The sequence below is a fragment of the Hippocampus zosterae genome, chromosome 3 (assembly GCF_025434085.1).
Source record: "Hippocampus zosterae strain Florida chromosome 3, ASM2543408v3, whole genome shotgun sequence".
NCBI classification, from domain to species: domain Eukaryota; kingdom Metazoa; phylum Chordata; class Actinopteri; order Syngnathiformes; family Syngnathidae; genus Hippocampus; species Hippocampus zosterae.
In genome coordinates this window covers 16,691,258-16,710,698 of record NC_067453.1, presented here as the reverse complement: position 1 = coordinate 16,710,698, position 19,441 = coordinate 16,691,258, and the positions used below count along the sequence as shown (strand labels likewise).

General features: G+C 41.7%; 1 protein-coding gene across 12 annotated transcripts in view; it reads left to right on the top strand.

Moving 5' to 3' along the window:
* shank3a (SH3 and multiple ankyrin repeat domains 3a) overlaps positions 1–19,441 on the top strand; it is a 209,004-nt gene that overhangs the window by 78,963 nt on the left and 110,600 nt on the right. For all 12 annotated transcript variants that reach the window (XR_007961621.1, XM_052060202.1, XM_052060200.1 and 9 more), the window contains 2 exons: positions 12,581–12,784; positions 17,665–17,736. Coding sequence is in view for 11 of the 12 variants with exons in the window: in XM_052060202.1 (XP_051916162.1) it covers positions 12,581–12,784; positions 17,665–17,736 (276 nt within the window). In the remaining variant the exon portion in view is untranslated. The remainder of the gene's footprint in view (positions 1–12,580; positions 12,785–17,664; positions 17,737–19,441) is intronic.

Here is a 19,441-nt window from a genome sequence, read left to right as displayed (position 1 = left end):
AACGGCTCTCGCAGGGAAGCCCAGACTTCCCTCTCCCCAGCCACTTGTTCCAGTTCTTCCTGGGGGATCCTGAGGCGTTCCCAGGCCAGCTCTGGGACATAGTCTCTCCAGCATGTCCCCGGGCCTTCTGCCGGTGGTACATGCCCGGACCACCTCACCAGGGAGACGTCCATGAGGCATCCTAATCAGATGCCCAAGTCACCTCATCTGGCTCCTCTTGATGTGGAGGAGAAGCGGCTTGACTCTGAGCCCCTCCCGGATGACAGAGCTTCTCACCTTATTTCTAAGGGAGAGCCCGGACACCCTCCAGAGAAAGCTCATTTCGGCCGCTTGTATCCGGGATCTCGTTCTTTCGGTCACGACCCATAGTTTGTGACGACTGGTGAGGGTTGGAACGTAGATCAACCGGTAAATTCAGAGCTTCGCCTTTCGGCTCAGCTCCTTCTTTACCATGACAGACCGAAAAACAAAGTCCGCTTCACAGCAGATGCCGCCTGTCGATCTCCCGCTCCCTCCTGCCCTCACTCATGAACAAGGCCCCAAGATAGTTAAACTCCTCCACTTGTGGTTTAGTACACGCACATACGACAAAGCAACATTTCCTGACATTTCCAGTTGACAAAGGACCATCAAAGAAGGCGCACACACAGGGCGGCTTGAGCACCATGGCTGGAATGAAGCTGTTTCTAAACCTGGGCACTTAGGCAGCAGCCACCTGCTCCAGTTGGTGCCACTAATAGTATTTTCGCTGTGATGGGTAAAATGCAGAAGCCAGTTTTTGTGTATATGTGTACATGACAGAAAGATCGAATTTCGATTAACTTTCACTTTTTTTCAATTAACTTTCCCAGTGGTGTGAAGAAAATGTGCTGCTATGCACCGGTCTAATGGTGATTTTGTGCTCCACATTTATTATATCTAATGATATGCAAGATGGACCTGTACATCCTGTTATCGGAGCACCCAGTTTTTTTTTCTGTAACTCAGTCATATGTTTATTTGGTTCTGCCACTGACACTTCCAATTCCATGACTTCACACTTCATTTGACGATTGTGGTGCTCTCCCCATGGTGACAACCATCAGAGGCATCCTTTTAAGAACTGTGCGCTCGACCACTTTTACACCTGTTGGCAACAGCATTCGCAGTTTCTTAGTAAACATGTCGTTCAGGACCTTGATAAAAGATTGCAATTTTATCATTTGCAAAACACCTACCATCAGCACGCTAGAGCGAGCAGGAAGTTTATCGCTCACTATTTGTGTGATCTTTGTATATCAAGCCCTATAAGAGCTGGAAGAACACACTTGCCAATATTTTCCTTCGGTATGTGTGGGGTGTCTCACATTTGTGCGTCATCCCGCTTTCACCACGCGCTTGTGATTATTTGATCGTTCCGCTCACCAACTGTTTTACAGGCACAACCTTTTCATACTTCCCTTTTCTGTTTCTTGTTTACCTCCAATTCCTGTTACATAACTATTTCCCCAGGCAGGCTTTGGAGTGGATGGATACATTAATATTGGGCCAAATGCACCAAGCTTTTGTACGTCTGGTAAGAATACACTTTGTGTGTGCAGGGTGAGCATCATTCTCCGATGTAATATAATATCCACAACCAGAAAAAAGGAGAGTACACTAGATTGTAATATATGATTTCCTTTCCTGGTTGATGATGTGGTCTCCACTGAGAGATAGAGTCATCTCGAGAAGTGTAAGATGAAATTGCATAAGCCCTTTCCGCGAGCTTTAGAGCCAATACAATATTATAACCCTCTCTACCTTGCCACCAATGGCAACTGCCAATTTCCTCCACTAGCATTGTCAAGAGTCGCACTTGCCTAATTTTGCTTCTGTTTTGAGAAGATTGGCTTTTAGCACCAGCAGTATTTTATAAAGTTACTTTTTTTCCAGCCTTGGTACACTTGGTTGGTGGTACAAGTAGAGCACAAAAATACATTCAGATATATTTTTTTCTATTTGGACAAAAGTCATAATGTTGCAAAATAGCCATATCAGAAAAAAATTGTAATCTTACAAGAGTATTTTTTGGGGAAAGCAATTGTCATTTTTATTTATTACCGGTCATTTTTTGTTTTGTTTTCAAGAACTTGCAATTTGCAAGATTTTTTAGTTTTTATTTTTAACTACGGCTACAACTTTTCTTATTGCTTACTGTACTTAATTTTTTCAAGTTTTTTTTTAGGGGGTGAGTTCTCATTTCCGAGAAAATAAACAAAAAAATATTACACCCCCCCCAAAAAAAACTATAGCTACAAAAATGTATTTATAATTTAAGTTAAAGCTGTTTCTGAACCATTTTGTGGTTGACTCTGTAACAAGGGTTCCGTTCCCATCATGATAGTGTGAAAGTGAGTGTGAATGGTTGTATGTCACTAGATGTGCCTTGTGATTTGGCTAGCGACCTGTCCAGACTTTGCGCTCCAGTTAGTACACACCTGCTACAGTCAACAGTAGAAGTGCAACAAAAAAGAATTGATGCTTTGAAGTTTCAGTCGAATAAAGTCACATTTTAAATGAAATGCTACTAATTTTATGAGAGTACAATTTTAATTTTTCTGAGAAGAACAGTAATCGTCCGACAGGAATAGCCATTTATTTTTGAAAAAAATATTCGTATTGTCTGATAGCATTTGAAAAGAAAACTTTAAGAAGTTTTTTTTTTAAAATAAAAATGTTCTTCGGCAGATGATCTGGCTTGTGCAACATATTAGTGGGTCGCCTCATGTAGAGAAAAACTAACTTTATAACGTTTGAATGGAATTTATGCTTCTCCATCTCAATTAAATTCAGTCACACGTTGTACTCGGAAGCGTTGATTAATAACATGTTATTAATCGACATGTATTAAAAGGCATAATGCGCTGCTGACAAAAACTTTGAGGTTTCGGGTTGAAAATGTCAGGTTGTACATAAAATGCACTGTAAGCTTGATTTGTAATGTCCTTACTTTAGTAAGAAGGTGTGAGAAGATTGCTAATGTGCAGTCACAGCTGGTTGGCCCACGTCAGATCTACTTCTGGTAAACTGTCTGGACCTGGAACTAAGCTGCTGCCTAATTATTTGCAACACTCGCTTCCAAAGTACACAGCCAGTTGACGCGCATTTAGCATTGCGACACACTTGTCTGTCACGATATTTAGCGCATTAACATGCCGATGTGACCGTGACAACTGTGATCTGAGCCTTTGAGTTTTGGGATGAAGACAACTCGAAACAGTAGGATTAGTGCCAATGTGAGTGCTCACACAACCAGTGTTGTGGCCCACCAATATTATAAAGCTGGGTTTCTCACACTTTTTCAGCAAAGTGACCACTTAACAAATAAACGCACGTGGCCTGTGCCGTCTGAGCACCTCTAAATCCCTCTAAATCAAATTTCAGCCCAATTATCAGACGGACACGAACGATCAGGGTGGCAGGTGTTCTCCAAATCTGCATCTCACAGCAGTGATCTGTGATCACTATGATCATCATGCACCCATGGAGGTAGGCTTGTAGTCCCTATATATAAAAGTACTTTGCACGCTTCGATCTTCTGCAGGGACTCCAGCGTATCTCCAGGAGTCGCTTTCATTGGCCGGTCAGTAATACTCCCACAACGGTGCAAACGCCCCTTTGCAACCGCACTGCTCTATGATTATACCAAAAGAAAGAAACGTCCAGCCATGCACAGTGAGACTTCGCTTTATGCTAGACTTGTGTGGGGCATAAAATTAGGGCCATGGCACTTTACCTGCATCAGTGTTCAGACAAATTTGTTGCTTAATTTTTTTTAACCTTGATAGGTAGGCAGGTACATTTTTTTCTAGGTATAGTCACATGTTTTTGCTTTACTTGTAACTTGTACTTCCTGGCGTTGCTTTTATCGAGTTTGATTATAATCTTGGTCACCAATCATACACAACTTGAACTATCAGCTTCCCTGTCCCTGTTGGCTGAGAGGGCGTGAAAGTCCACCCTCAGCATTTTTGTTCTAAAGTATATGTTCAAGTAGTGTTTTTCAAGGTGTCTGATTCCCGGTGCTTGGCCATTAATCCAAGTTAATTGAATCAATGCAGTTTACACCACCTCTCAGGGGTGCGTCACCACGGCTCAGATGTTCACCCTTTGGTGAAGTCGGTCAGAGAAGGGAGTGCAACTGTGCGCCTTTAATTTTAAGTCAAGCGCGTTTGTTCGTATTCATTAAAGCAATGCGATTTCTCAATGAACTGTTCAGCTCAACTGCAGTGTATGAGTGCCAGAAGGGGTCCGGCTGCATTATCATTCTTCTGCAAGATGATTGTGCAGATGATGATAATGATCACAAATGGAAGGCATGTTGTGCTGTATTAATTTGTCTGGAGCCAGATGTGTCCCCCTGACGTCATGCCCGTTACAGCAAAGTTCGCACTTGGCGAGATATCATCAAAAGAGGAGAACATCAGGACGGCTGATGAAAATGTTGCTCTTCTCAATACGATTTGTGATGCTGGTCCGACTTCCATTTGGTCAACTTTCGAAAACCATCAAGCTCTGTACCCAACACAGACAACCCACCACCACTACTTTTTCCCCCCATTCATTAGTAATTAATCATTTGTTGAACATGGATTGGTTTCACTAAAAACCACTGGTTTGTGTCCAAAACATGGGTAAAACAAGCTTTTTGTCAAAAGAAACAAGTCAAGTAAATCTGTGATTTTGAACTTAATGTTTTAGTTTTACTTTTGTCACACCTCAAAATATAAAGGCATAAATAAACAGTCTGAGAAAGAATTTCTGATGGCAAAATAATTGAAATCATTTTATAGATATGCAACTCTGAAATGCAACGCGAGCAACGCTAACCCACCGAGTGGAGTTGAACGTCAGTGAATTTATTAAGTGGCGTTTGCCATTCAATTCATGACCGATGTCATCCTTGCTCACAATTGTTACGTGCACTTTCTACTACCTACCGCAACACATACTCGGTATGTACCATACATATACATTCTCTGATTGACTTTCAAAGTGTGGGCATTTCTCTGTCTCATAATATATTGAATGTGACAACCTGAAATTCACTCAAATCATTGCAACACCGCCATTTACGGGGATCTGTTAATCCCCTACCAGGTGAAAATCACACTTGGTGAATATATATATATATATATATATATATATATATATATATATATATATATATATATATATATATATTAAAAATCCTCATCTCACCCCTCGGGTGGTGTCCGTCCCTCATTCAGCTCGGGTCCTCTACCAGAGGCCAGGAAGCTTGAGGGTTCTGCGCAGTATCCTTGCTGTTCCCAGCACTGCACATTTCTGGACTGAGATGTCCGATGTTGTTCCCGGGATCTGTTGCAACCACTCATCTAGTTTGGGGGTCACTGCCCCGAGTGCTCCGACCACCACAGGAACGACTGTCACCTTTACCTTCCAGGCTCTCTCCAGCTCCTCTCTGAGCCCTTGGTATTTCTCGAGTTTCTCATGTTCCTTCTTCCTGATGTTTCCATCACTTGGGACCGCGACATCCACTACAACGGCTTTCCTCTGCCCTTTATCTATGATCACGATATCTGGTTGGTTCGCCATTACCATCTTGTCAGTCTGTATCTGGAAGTCCCACACGATCTTCGCTCTGTCATTCTCCACCACCTTCGGAGGTGTTTCCCATTTTGACCTTGGGGTTTCCAGTCCATACTCCGCACAGATGTTTCGGTAGACTATGCCAGCCACCTGGTTATGGCGTTCCATGTAGGCTTTCCGTGCCAGCATCTTACACCCTGCAGTTATGTGTTGGATCGTCTCAGGTGCCTCTTTGCACAACCTACACCTTGGGTCTTGTCTGGTGTGGTATATCTGGGCCTCGATGGCTCTGGTGCTCAAGGCCTGTTCCTGAGCAGCCAGGATGAGTGCCTCTGTGCTGTCCTTCAGGCCAGCCCTCTCTAGCCACTGATAGGACTTCTTGAGATCAGCCACTTCGGTTATGGTCCGGTGGTACATCCCGTGTAGGGGCTTGTCCTCCCATGATGGTCCCTCTTCCAGCGCCTCATCTTCTGTTCCCCATTGTCTGGCACATTCTCTGAGTACGTCATTCGTTGGAGCCTTCTCCTTGATGTATTCATGGAGCTTGGATGTTTCATCCTGGACAGTGGCTCTCACACTCACTAGTCCCCGGCCTCCTTCCTTTCGGCTTGCGTACAGTCTCAGGGTGCTGGATTTGGGATGGAACCCTCCATGCATGGTTAGGAGTTTTCGGGTCTTAACGTCCGTGGTCTGAATCTCTTCCTTTGGCCACTTTATTATTCCTGCAGGGTATCTGATCACTGGCAGGGCATAGCTGTTTATTGCCCGGGTCTTATTCTTGCCATTGAGCTGGCTTCTTAGGACTTGCCTCACTCGCTGGAGGTATTTGGCCGTAGCCGCTTTCCTTGTTGCCAGTTCGAGGTTGCCATTGGCTTGTGGTATACCAAGGTACTTGTAGCTGTCCTCAATGTCTGCTATTGTTCCTTCAGGGAGTGAGACCCCTTCAGTGCGGACTACCTTTCCTCTCTGAGTCACCATCCGACTACATTTCTCAAGCCCGAATGACATCCCGATGTCGCTGCTGTAGATCCTGGTTGTGTGGATCAGGGAATCTATGTCCCTTTCGCTCTTAGCATACAGCTTTATGTCATCCATGTAGAGGAGGTGACTGATTGTAGCTCCATTTCTGAGGCGGTATCCATAGCCTGTCTTGGTGATTACTTGGCTTAGGGGGTTCAGTCCTATGCAGAACAGCAGTGGGGAGAGTGCATCGCCTTGGTATATGCCACATTTGATGGACACTTGGGTAAGTGGCTTGCCATTGGCTTCAAGTGTGGTTTTCCACATCCTCATCGAGTTCGCAACGAAGGCTCTTAGGGTCCTGTTCACCTTATACAACTCCAAGCATTCAGTGATCCATGTATGTGGCATCGAGTCATAGGCTTTCTTGTAATCAATCCAAGCTGTGCACAGGTTGGTACGTCGGGACCTGCAGTCTTGTGCGACTGTTCTGTCAACCAGGAGTTGATGTTTGGCTCCTCTAGTATCCCTACCAATGCCCTTCTGTGCTTCGCTCATGTATTGATCCATGTGTCCACTTATCTTAGCCGCAATGATGCCTGACATGAGCTTCCATGTTGTGGAGAGACAGGTTATTGGCCGATAGTTGGATGGGGCTGCACCCTTCGAGGGATCCTTCATGATCAGGATCGTTCGCCCTTCGGTTAGCCATTCTGGGTGAGTCCCATCCCTCAGCAGCTGGTTCATTTGTACTGCTAGGCGCTCATGGAGTGCTGTGAGTTTCTTTAGCCAGTAGGTGTGGACCATGTCCGGGCCTGGTGCTGTCCAGTTCTTCATATCTGAGACTCTTTCCTGTATGTCTGCCACTGTTATGGTAATATATATATATATATATATATATATATCGCCTCTCGCCCATCTCCGCTTTGTTCCAGTAGCCCATTTTTCATCAAGGTGCTCTGGTTCCCCAGCACCTGACGCAGACCTTGTTTGGCCGGGCGACGTCTGAGCCGGCATGTCATTCGTTTTATTGTCTCTCATCATTGTATGAGGTAGGCATATATATATATATATATATATATATATATATATATATATATATATATATATGTCGGTGGCAATAGGTGGTTGGATTCCAGTTGATGAATATCAACATCTGTTGCGATGAATGAGTTGACAAATGTGTGAGGCCAGCAGTTATGTAAAGTGTATGCCACCGATTCTCAACAAGTATTTTAAAATAAGCACATATTCTCTATCACCTTGTAGTGCTTAACTTTCCCACTAAGATAGGATGCTGTGCTTTGCAGCAAACGAGCAGTCACTTTGTCTTGCCTTTGGACTGCAGCCCGAAAAGAAATGCAGTCTGCGTGTTCACGAACCATTTCATAGCCGTGGTTAAAAATCACAATAGCAAAAGGAGTGACCTGGAATGTCCCCTTCAGGACTCTAGTCTCTGTCCTTTCCCCAGTCACAAGCTCCCAAGAGTTAATGAACGCAAATGTCATGTGGCCAAAATGGAGTCATGGCAGTGCGTTAGAGTCATTACCCTCCATCATCTCAACTCATCTTCTTTCTTTACTTTGTTTGACAATGTGCTCTCTTCTGCCCGTTGCGGCCCCTCATTCCGTGCTTTCCGTACCAAACGTGGCTTTGCAGATACTGCATCAGCGTCCTTCTCCTCCATATACAGTATCATCCTTGATTGCGTAAGCACACAACAATGTGTCCTAATTAGCAGGTGCGTGATGTGAATTCAAAATACGCCGTGACATAATTACATGTCATTGTGCATTTGTTTTGATTAGGTACAACCCTTTACCACTTAGCTCTAGTGCGGGCCTGTGATGCGTATGTCCCACTTAAAAAACCCCATTAAACCGACTGTACAGCCTGGAGGATGATAACTCGGAGCGTGCTTGTTCTGTTTATTTGTATGTGTCTGACGCTATGCCTTCAAGGCCACAGTTTGTTGCTTTTTGAAGGCACATAAACTGTGCAGATAGGAATGCTGTGTTCATAACTGCCTATGAGTAACCAATAAAGTGAGTGTGCCATTTTGTAGTGCCTTTCTAATGTCAGGTGAGTTATCACCTGTAGGTCTTTTTGTCCAGATACCACACTTAGTTCCTGGCGGCAGAAGACGGAGCTTTCCACAAGTAAACAGACACTTCTACTGGATGTTATTTGACCGAGGTTTGAATCATGATTTAGCGCCATAGTTTAAAGGTGCGACTTATACTTTGTTGCGTGAGGGAAATTGCTTCAAAGCAAGTTGGAAGGCCGCAGATCAATGTGATTTAACTTGACCATTGCGAACAAAAAATTCAGTCGCCAATGCAAAAATTGTGACCCTGTATCATGTTTTTAGGCTCCACATATGCTATACAGAGAGCTTCAACGCAGATTTTGGATAGAATTTTCAAAGCGTCCACCAGACAGACGTTCCATACAGACATGGCATGTGACATTTAAAGAAACTGAAACAACTTTGCAGCTGAGCCTCCGGAAGTCACTCGGAAGAACCAGTCTTGCGCTTGACGTGTAACCAAGGCCTTGCATATTGAACATTTGTGAAAAAAAAATGGATTTTTGTGTTCAGATTTTTGCTACAAAATCTTAAGATCAATAGTTAAAGTAACATTAATTGGTGTTTATTCTCTCATTCTTTAACAGTCATTGAGTGAAAAGGTAACATTAAGTAACCCAGACTGAGTCCTTGTACTGTGTTGTATTTTTTAATTAAACCAGGAAAACATTGGGAGTTTGTCAGGGATGGAGTCGACTGTCACTAAGAAAGAAATAAAAGAAATACAGGAGAACAGAGTGGATAAGATAAGATAAGATAACCTTTATTTGTCCCTAATTGGGGAAATTTGTGTATGTAGATGTGATGTGAACATTATAACTACAGTTTCAGTCTTATTGTAAAACCTCATCGTGAGCTGTTTTCATAAGAGAGGTTGGATAAGATGTGCTCTTTTGACGCTGAAATGGACAGCGTGCTGTCGAGTTGATGTCAGCTAGCAGGCTTGCTAAGAAGCAATAAAATTGTACTACTTTATGGCTTTTTGGATTGGGGATTTGCGACTCATTGGTAATTGGAACGTAAATGGTGATTAGAATAATTAAATAGCAATCGCGAGACGTTACCGAGACATTATGCTATGGTCATTAACATTATCGCTAATCTGATGGTAAAGCGATCCAATATCAAACACATTCTACCCTACGGAAAGCCCGCTGCTAAATGATTTGCAGACGATCTGTTTCTGAGTCAGGGTTTCGTGTGTAAGAGAGCAGCTCCTTCTCTGCGAACAATTGACGTTTTGCTAAATGACTTAAAGACCCACCCAAACATTTTATTGAGATTTGTGGGTAAAATGCCTTTCACACACTCCATCTGTCCCTTTGGAAGTGGCTACTGCGCCTCTAGGCAGACCGGAAAGCTTCTGTACAACTATTTTCTTCGAAACTATTGTTTGTTTGTTTTTAATCGCTTTCAGTTCAGGTCAGGGGAAGTCACTCCTGTTCTGCCCCTTGTAGGTAAACTGTCAGCTATAGTTTACAAACATGAAAAGGTTATAAATTTAGGATTTATGTAATGCCGCTAATGTATCCCACAATGTATCGTCAAAAGTAGAGAACAATTGATGGTCATTGGAAAAGTGACACATCCCATACCACGTTGCAAAATTATATTTGATATAAGTTAGAGAAGCATAACCACTTCCATGGATGTATAGTAAAATGTTACATCCACATCTTTAAAATATGTAATTTTAATTTTTATTAATTTATTTATTCAGTATTTATTACGTCAATCCCACCAGCGGTACACTCATCAGGCACCTTGTCATTTTGGCAAAGCTATGACTGAACTAATAATGCGAACTCCCAATGTTCACATTTCAGTTATCCCAAATTTAATCAGGTGTTCCATTATAGTCCACTATATAAAGATCCCTTTACAGTAAACAAGGCAACACTCCTCAAGGCATTGATGACTACATACAAAATATTTTGTCATTGCTAAAGGATGCCACAAGATGGCAGCAAAGCACATTTGTCTATTCGACTGAAGAACTATGACCGGATTAAATGAAGCTCCTCTCCTCAATTCAACATAGACGCTTGGCGCCAAGATGCCACCAGAATGTGCCAAACAACATTTTTATATGAGACATGGTTGAATCCTTAGCATACAACAGCGAATTGGTCACGATAGTTTCTCCGAGAAGTTCATGAATAGGTGAACCAGCAAATATGCGGTGGTTCACTGCACTGAATTAATGATGATCTTGTTTACGAACATTGACTCACTCTTGAAACAAGCAAAGCAATTATTCTGTTGTATGTGTAGCAACAAGCTACACAGTTTCATTAGACCTTCTCCCGTCTTTTGGAAGAGCATAAAATTGTTACGCATGTCACTGCCATCGATAGATGAACAAGGATTATTATTATCAGTAGTAAAAAAAAAAAAAAAATCATTGACTGGATAGTTTCTCGTGGCACACCGGATGATCTCTCAGATCACAGTGGTTAGGAGACCCTGAATTAGAGAAGTTTCTACAATTCCTTGACCTACAGTTACTCAGCTCCTGTCCAATCATCTTTTACCACCGTCCCTAATTGAGGAGACCAGCAGGCGTTTGATATAAAAGTTTAAAAAAAAGAAAAATGAGAAGAAAGAATGTGTTGAAGAGCAGGGGAGAAAGGACCAAAGAAGAGGGCAATGTCACAGCCGGCTGGGTGACTCTCCACAACTACTAGCCTGACACGCCAGGACATTGATTAATACACGGGGCGCGGTGCGCAGCAGGCTAAGGATGTAAACAACGCTATGACAGGAGGAGGAAAGCAAAGGAGTGAGTCAGCACTGCTCATCAAACATCGCCGCGTTGCGGGCAAGGCCATCCAAGTGGAAAAGACGGTGTAATTGAACACCTTATAAACACAAAATTTAAAAATGGGTCTGCTCTTGCATCTTAATCTGCAGTGTGAGCATGGGGAAACTACTGTTGGATGATTTGTAAAATCACTCGGGTGCTACCCTCTGAATATTTGGAGGATTCACTTAGCTTGACAGATGTTTTTGTTTTATTGTCATTCCGTGTGGGTGGACCAATGTAGCAAATGTTTGATGATTCGCCATAAAAACTAAAACGCTGACTTGGTGTCTGTAGTGTCTTGAAAAACTCAGCCTTCTAAGGCCAGTCTCACATGGAAAGATTAACAGTGGTAGGCAGGTCTGTCATGAGTAGGCGCAAAAAAAACGTCTCTCGGACCAATGCTCTCAAACAAATAGGCAGTCTACCATTTTGCTTTGAAAAGGCCATTTTCTGCTCATTTATGCCTTTTCCGGGGCTCCTGCAAAGACAAATTCCTCCTAAAGATATTGTCTTGCTACTAATTTTGAATCATGTACACTAGATTTATGAATGACACTCACTTAAGAACATCTTTAGTTTTTGTCAATGCACGCGGGTGGAGCATGGCCGTGAAAGTTTGATGACTTGCCATAAAACCGGAACTCTAATTTCGTGCCTCCTGTGAGTCTTTCAAAATTCATCCCCCAGAGGCCGTTTCAACAGGCCGTTTCACTTAGCAAGATGACAGCTAGTAACGTGTCATGGTAGACCTACAAAAAAAAGTCTCATGGACCCATGTTGCAAAGTACACCTCAACAGGAAGTCTGACACTTTAGTCTGAAAGAGCCTTTAACGACAACACGCTCCTTTTGATTGCTAATAAATTTGAACCATGTACGCTGGATAGATTGATGACACTCTGAGAAAAATTCTGACCTCAAGTTTCACTTGCTTGTCTACCATGAATGGACCCACCAAAATATCTCAAGCACTCATGATGTTAAAAACACTAAACACAATTTTAGGGTCATCCCTGCCATTTCTAGCGAAGAATGTGCCACCTGCACGTGTCAGTCTATTTCCTTTAAAGTTCATCATGTGTTATCTGGGGGGGTGAGACAAGCATGACTGACCCTATCCTCTGGTTCTCGCAGAAATGCATGAAATTCAACGTGGATGCTCCCATCTGGCGCTCCAAGCAGCGGATCCTGTGCACGCTCAACCAGAGCCTGAAGGACGTACTCAACTATGGCCTGTTCCAGCCGGCGTACAATGGCAAAGCTGGCAAGTTTCTGGATGAGGAGAGACAGCTGAGGGAATATCCTTTCCCATCCATCGCTCCCGTACCTTATCTGGAGGTAGGCTACACGTTATGTTTATGGATGACATTTTACAAGCAGGTTGAGTGAATGGACAACAGGAAAGGGACATCTTGTGAAATGTACGCGGTGAGTCCTAACACTGGATTGTGCGCAGAGATGGAGAGCCAAAATATGGACCAATTAACACAAGGCTGTATTGACTTATTGAAAAAGAAAAAGCAATTCAATACAAAAAAAAATGAGATGGGTCCGGAAAAAAAAGCAAAACGAGAAAGAAGAAAATCATGACTTTTGATAATCATTGTTTATGATGAGGCAGTGTGACATTCTTGGAAGTCAAAAAAGAGGAATTGGGCACATTAATCATGTAAACAAATCTCTCGAAACAATATTAGCTTCCAAATATTGAACGATTAAAAACATGCTTCAGCCTACTCTCTGGAAAAAAGGGAAAAAAAATCAGTGGTGTGTTTCTTAAAGCTTATAATGTTTTTTTTTTTCATTTTAACCATTTAATTAAAACAAGTGAAGTAAAACACATTTTTTTCTTCATGCTGGCCTCACTGGACGTTTTTACATACTTTTTTGTATGTTTAGTGCAAATTTTAACTCTTGTTTTCCTAAATCATGGAGTCAGGGTATCTAAATTAACTTTGTATTTAAAAACTCAGTGGAAAGTGCGTAACTGAACAAACTTGCTTTTTATTGCACTATGGTTGATAGTCATCATTGTCCCTTTGGCTGACCCTAAAATATTCATTTAATACCGTAATCTGATTAAAATGTGACTACCGTAATTGCACATTTTTTTTTTTCTTGCAAATTGAATGCTTTCCATTGCTTTCAAATCCATTGCTGTACTTGTCACATTTTATTCAGCATTCCGACCCATGATTTGGTCACACGCTTTAAAAAAAAATGCTGTATGGAATGTTTATTTACTAAATAGCTGTATTAGTACCATTGTGAGCAGCTTTATCTGCCATAGTAAAGCTGAACTTGTTCAGCATTGTGCAAACTGAGACTGCTTTGGGTGTCTGCTGTCAATTGTCAATCATTTTTTATGGCATGGTTGCTGACAAGATGTTGACATCTTTTTAAAAGGTGTGGAAAAAGTGTGTGTAGGTGTATGTGTGTGTGTGTGTGTGTGTGTGTGTGGTGAAAGAGTCATTCAGTATTTAACTCGAAATACAGACATTGAGACACCTCTCACTATCTCTGACTTTTTTACGTCACGTAGGATGGAAAGATTAATTACTTATTTTGACGTAAGGAGGAGAACATAGATATCTGTTTCCCAATGTAGGGGGTAAAAGTAAAATGTAAATGTAAAATAAAGTGCAGACACAATTGATATGAAAAGTCTGCACACCTGTTTACATGCCATGTTTTTGTGAGCTAAAAAATGAGCCCAAAACATATTTAAAACGTTTTTTTTCCCCCACCATGACTGTGATCATGTCAACTATACAACTTAGTTAAAAATATAAGCCTACTAGAACATCTGAACTTCATTTGGGGCTTATTGGACACAATTTCAATGATAGGAAGGTACGGTATGTGCTGACTTGCATTTAAGATGAGTTTGACTGTTACGGGTAATTCTAAAAAGCTACATCCTCAGTCAAAGAGAGTGTGCACCCTTGGACAACCACATTGTATCTGTTGTTTCATTTTTACTTCCCCTCTTGAAAAGATTTGATCTTTTAATTTAATTACACATGGTATGGATCACATTAATGACTGAAAACGTTTTTAATTAATCTTTTTTTTATATCATAACCTGGCATCTGAACATGAGTGAACATTGATTGACCCAAGCCCACCAGTAGTATATGGGATGTGTCTTGGACTGAATCCCAAGGCTCATCCATCACGATGGGAAACGTAGCGAGTAAAATGACGCGTTACGACTGCGGTATAAAAACGTCACACACTCTTCAACAGTGGCTGTCTTGCTCCCCTGCACTTTTTTTTGAGCATGGTTGAAATCAAGATGAGTGTCATACCCTTATCTTCTGCGATATGGCGCGACGATATTATTCACCATCATTATCACTGATAGTTGTCTGTGTTGTAAACTTGAGGCTCATTAAGGCTAAAGACTTCCTGTCGCCTAGCAATCAGTAATTAGCTATATTATTCAGGTTATTTCTTTAACATTTTACTGTGTGTGTGTGTGTGTGTGTGTGTGTGTGTGTGTGTGTGTGTGTGTGTGTGTGTGTGTGTGTGTGTGTGTGTGTGTGTGTGTGTGTGTGTGTGTGTATGTGTGTTCCCAGGCCCCCGCTGTATAGTGATATAATGTCAAACTCCATGACTGACAGATGACTGGTTGGATCACTCGTGTGGAAAACGGAGTGCAATGATATTATAAAGGGATCCAATATTGTCATATGGATTATTGATCTGCACTTCACATGTTTCTGTCAGTTTTCCTTTCACCGTTGTGCTTGCCAAAAAAAAAAAAAAAAAAAAAAAAAGCATCCATTCAGGTCCAGCAGCTTTCTTTGTGTGTTTTCCGAGTGTTACAGTGTAGTCGTGCTGTGCGTGTCATTGATTGACCCGCACTTACTTCCCCTGAGGCGATGGCCTGACTGACAGGATGACATGAGTTTAACGTCATTTTTTTTCCATGGAGCGTTTTGCTGGTGTTGCCTGGTGTAAAAGAGGCTGGATTTGCATGACACATGCATGTGCACAATTCCCATTTAATGCCTTAAGTATCTCACAAAAGTGAGTGTGACCCTCACGTAAATATTTTATTTCCTGTCTTCATGGGTTCACGCTGAAGAAATGTCACACAGTGTACGGCTTGTATCACGGTATCAATTTACTGCCCCCTTGAAATAACTTAATTTCTAAAACCGCTGGTAACAAATATGAGTACTACACCCCTACATGAAAATGTACAAATTATGGTGAGTGTTGATACTTTTTATGGCCACCATTATTATCCAGCTTGCAGGTAACTGTATTTTCATTCCTAATAAGATTTACCGTATTTTCCACACTATAAGCATTCAATTTTCTCCAGTCGACAGCGTGCCTTATAATCATTCTGAGTTCTTGGATGTAGTATTTGAACTGTTCTCTAAAGCTCTATGTTAAAAGCTGCAGCGGTTGTGAAAGCTCGATATAAATAAAGTTGTATTGTATTGTATTGTTTTTCCTTTAGTGTAGCTTCATCTAGTGGCTGCGGTTGTGCAGCCACGATTGTAGTTTTTATTCGATGTGCCCGAAATGCGCTGCGACCTGTGTATATGAAAATAGTGTTAAAATAGGCCATTTATTGAAGGTGCGCCTTATACCTCGAAGCGCCTTCTAGTCAAGTCAAGACAGCTTTTATTGGCAAATATGCTCGATGTGTAACATAGAGCACAGATGAAATTACCTTCCTCTCTCAACTACAGTGCAAACATGTAGTGCATTGAACACAAACAGCTAATATTTATGTTAAAATGTCCTGAGACATAAATATATAAATATGTTAAATAAAAATAAATAAAATGAATGAACAAATAGCAACAACAGACAATCAAGGGCACTTGTGATTGTTGCATATTTGTAGTAACTTGTTTTCAGTGCAATAATCAATGCAAGATGTCAGATGGGGAGTTGAGTCTCCTGACCACCTGGTGGATTAAACTGTTGTTGAGCCTGGCGGTTTTAGCAGAGAGACATAGCAGTCTCCTCCCCGACGGCAGCACGCCGAAGAGTCTGTGAGACGGGTCGGTGGGTTCAACTGCGATGTGGGGGGCTTGGCGGGTTAGACGAGAGTTGTAAGTGTCGGCGAGTGGAGGAAGAGAGACACCAATGATCTTCTCAGCCGCTCTCACAATGCGCTGCAGACTCTTTCTGCAGGGCACAGTGCACGCGCCGTACCTCACGGTGATGCAGCTGCTCAAGATGCTCTCAATGGTGCCTCTATAGAAAGTCTGCATCATCGGGGCGGGGCTCTTGCTCTTCTTAGTTTGCGGAGGAAGTACAGGCGCTGGTGGGCTTTTTTGGCCAGTGAGGTAGTAAATAGGCTCCAGGTCAGGTCTTCAGAGATGTGCACACCAAGGAACTTGTTGCTACTCACCAGTGTGGAAAGTACGGTGATTATTATACCTAAGCCACTATGACATCATTTGAACATTTGTACTGCACTCATAAGTAGAAAAAAAAACTTTAATAACGATCTCTTTGAAATGTATTACCTGTAAAAGTAAAATTTAAGTTGTAGTAAAGATTTTTTTAAACCATAAAGCGTGCTTAAAGATTTCATGCAAATTTGAATTTGAGTTTTCCTTGACTTTGTTTTTGTTGCAGAATTTGTATTATGTCTTGCTTTTCTTGCCATTGGATTCATATTTTCATTCTTTCAAATATGTCTGATGATATTTCATGCTTAAAATGTACTGTATATTATTTTGTATTTAATTCAATAAATCTTTTGCGGACCACTTGATGGATCCCATTTGCCACGAGTGATTTGATGCTTTCACTATAATTTAGATTTACAGATGGTGTTTTTTAAGGTGTTTATTTGTGTTGCTCGGTCAACGGTTGTGTATACGTCACCAGTCACTGTATTTGTTTGACATCAAGCTGGAATTGACACGCTATCTTCAATCTGTTGGTTCACGGTCACATTCGCAGATATCAAATACATATCTGATTTTTATCCACATTTGAAAGAGGCTTACCTTTGATCAGAAATTATTCATTTCTATTTCTGCTCCAAGAACACATTTCCCAATCGTGCCACTTGACAGTAAACAAAATGTGTCTCAAATGAACCATGCGGCACAAATCAAGCCAAAACGTGGTATTATTGATGCTGTCTGCAAACAATCCTTGAATCACACAAAATCTTGACACTCCCCGAGATTGTTGTTAAGTCTTATATTGATTTAGCTCTGTGTGTGTTTCAGTTCCGCTACAAAAGACGCGTGTACACTCAGTCATACCTGGATGAGAAACAGCTGTCCAAGCTCCACACAAAGGTAAGAGCCCACTGCTGGGAATGCTTTTTCTTTTTCTGCTTTGACGATGTTGCGTCCTGCTTGTGTTGTGTTCGTATGTGAAGAAATGCGCAATTAGTAGGGACAGAACACTGTTAGCCCTAAACACACCAAGCATCTGCAGACTTTGTCAACAGCTAAATACTTCTCGATCACTCTGAAACGAGCACCATTCATGATGGATTAATTGCCTGCAGTTTTTGCTTTTTCTTTGGATTTTTGTGTCGTTCCTCATTTCAAATGATGGACTGCCATCATGGAGGGCGTCACATGGGAGATGTCCAATGTACTAATTGGAATCTAACTACAGCAGCTAACTAAGGTTGTGCAAGAATTAACATTGCGCACCGTATTTTACGCACTATAAGGCACACCCAAAAGCATTCAATTGTCTCAGAAGCCGACAGTGCGCCTTATAATCCGATGCACCTTTTATACGGATCAATATTGTGATTTCTTGGACATAGTATTTTAAATGTTCTGTAGAGCACTTTGTTACAGCTGCAGCGGTTGTGAAAGCACTATATAAATAAAGGTGTATTGTATTCCCTTTAGCCGAGCTTCATCTAGTGCAGGGATGGGCAATTATTTTCCAGGGCAAATGAGAAGCAGAAAATATTGTGGAGGGCCGGGCCAAAGGTTAGAAATAGAAATAGAAAATAAAGACGATATCACAATGTCTTTGTATGCCAGTAATAATGTAACATTCTCCTCCACCATCACACTCGGCACCGGTTCACCTCAAGGATGTGTACTGAGCCTCCTGTTGTTCACGCTCTACACATTTGACTGCTCTTATTAGCGGTCCAGTTTGCGGAAAGTTTTTAACATGATAACAATCAAACCATTTTAGGAAATGTTCATTTACTCGAGCCACAAGCAATTCACTCTGAGCATGGAAATTGCTAGCATCGGACTGAGTAAGAATCGCTTCCTTGTTTTTCAAAGTCTCGTAGATTTGACTCTTTCCGACTCCAGGCGTCTCCTGAATGTTTTGTACTTTGTTCCCCCCAATCGTTTAATCAGATACAGTACATATCACTTTCCCTTCCATGGTCATTACTCTCTCCCTCTTTCTTTGTCTTGCCCTCCCTCCCTGTGCTCTGCAACTTGAAGTAACTGCGCCACATGGTGTTGAAATACCTGTCATTTCAAGTCCAAACTAAATTAATGCAATCAAACCTTAATTGTGCACCAATCTACGGCGGGTCGGATTAAGAAGAACAACGGGCCGGATCTGGCCCACGGGCCGTAGTTTGACCACGAGATTCTAGTGAATGCATAATGCAACTCAGCCACTATTGTAGCTTCTATTCTATGCGCCTTATAATGCCGTGTGCCCTACTGTATATATGAACACTTTTAAAATAGGCCATTTATTGAAAGTGCACCTTATACTCTGAAGCACCCTATAGTGCGGAAAATACGGTATTTTTAGTGTAATATTTATTGTTTTTGATCCATCATCTTCATAATGGTCAGTCATGCATCATTGCGTATCCAGCCTTTTATTCATTAAAAAAGAAGACTTTAGTCAAAGCGCAGCATGCCCCTGAGTTCATTCATTTGTACTTAACTCATTCAGTACCAGCCAAATCTAGACTAGACTAGTCTGAAAAGACTAGTCTTAAAGGAGTTAATGAGTTAAGCAGTGTCCTCCATTACCCTGACATCACAGGGAATTGTT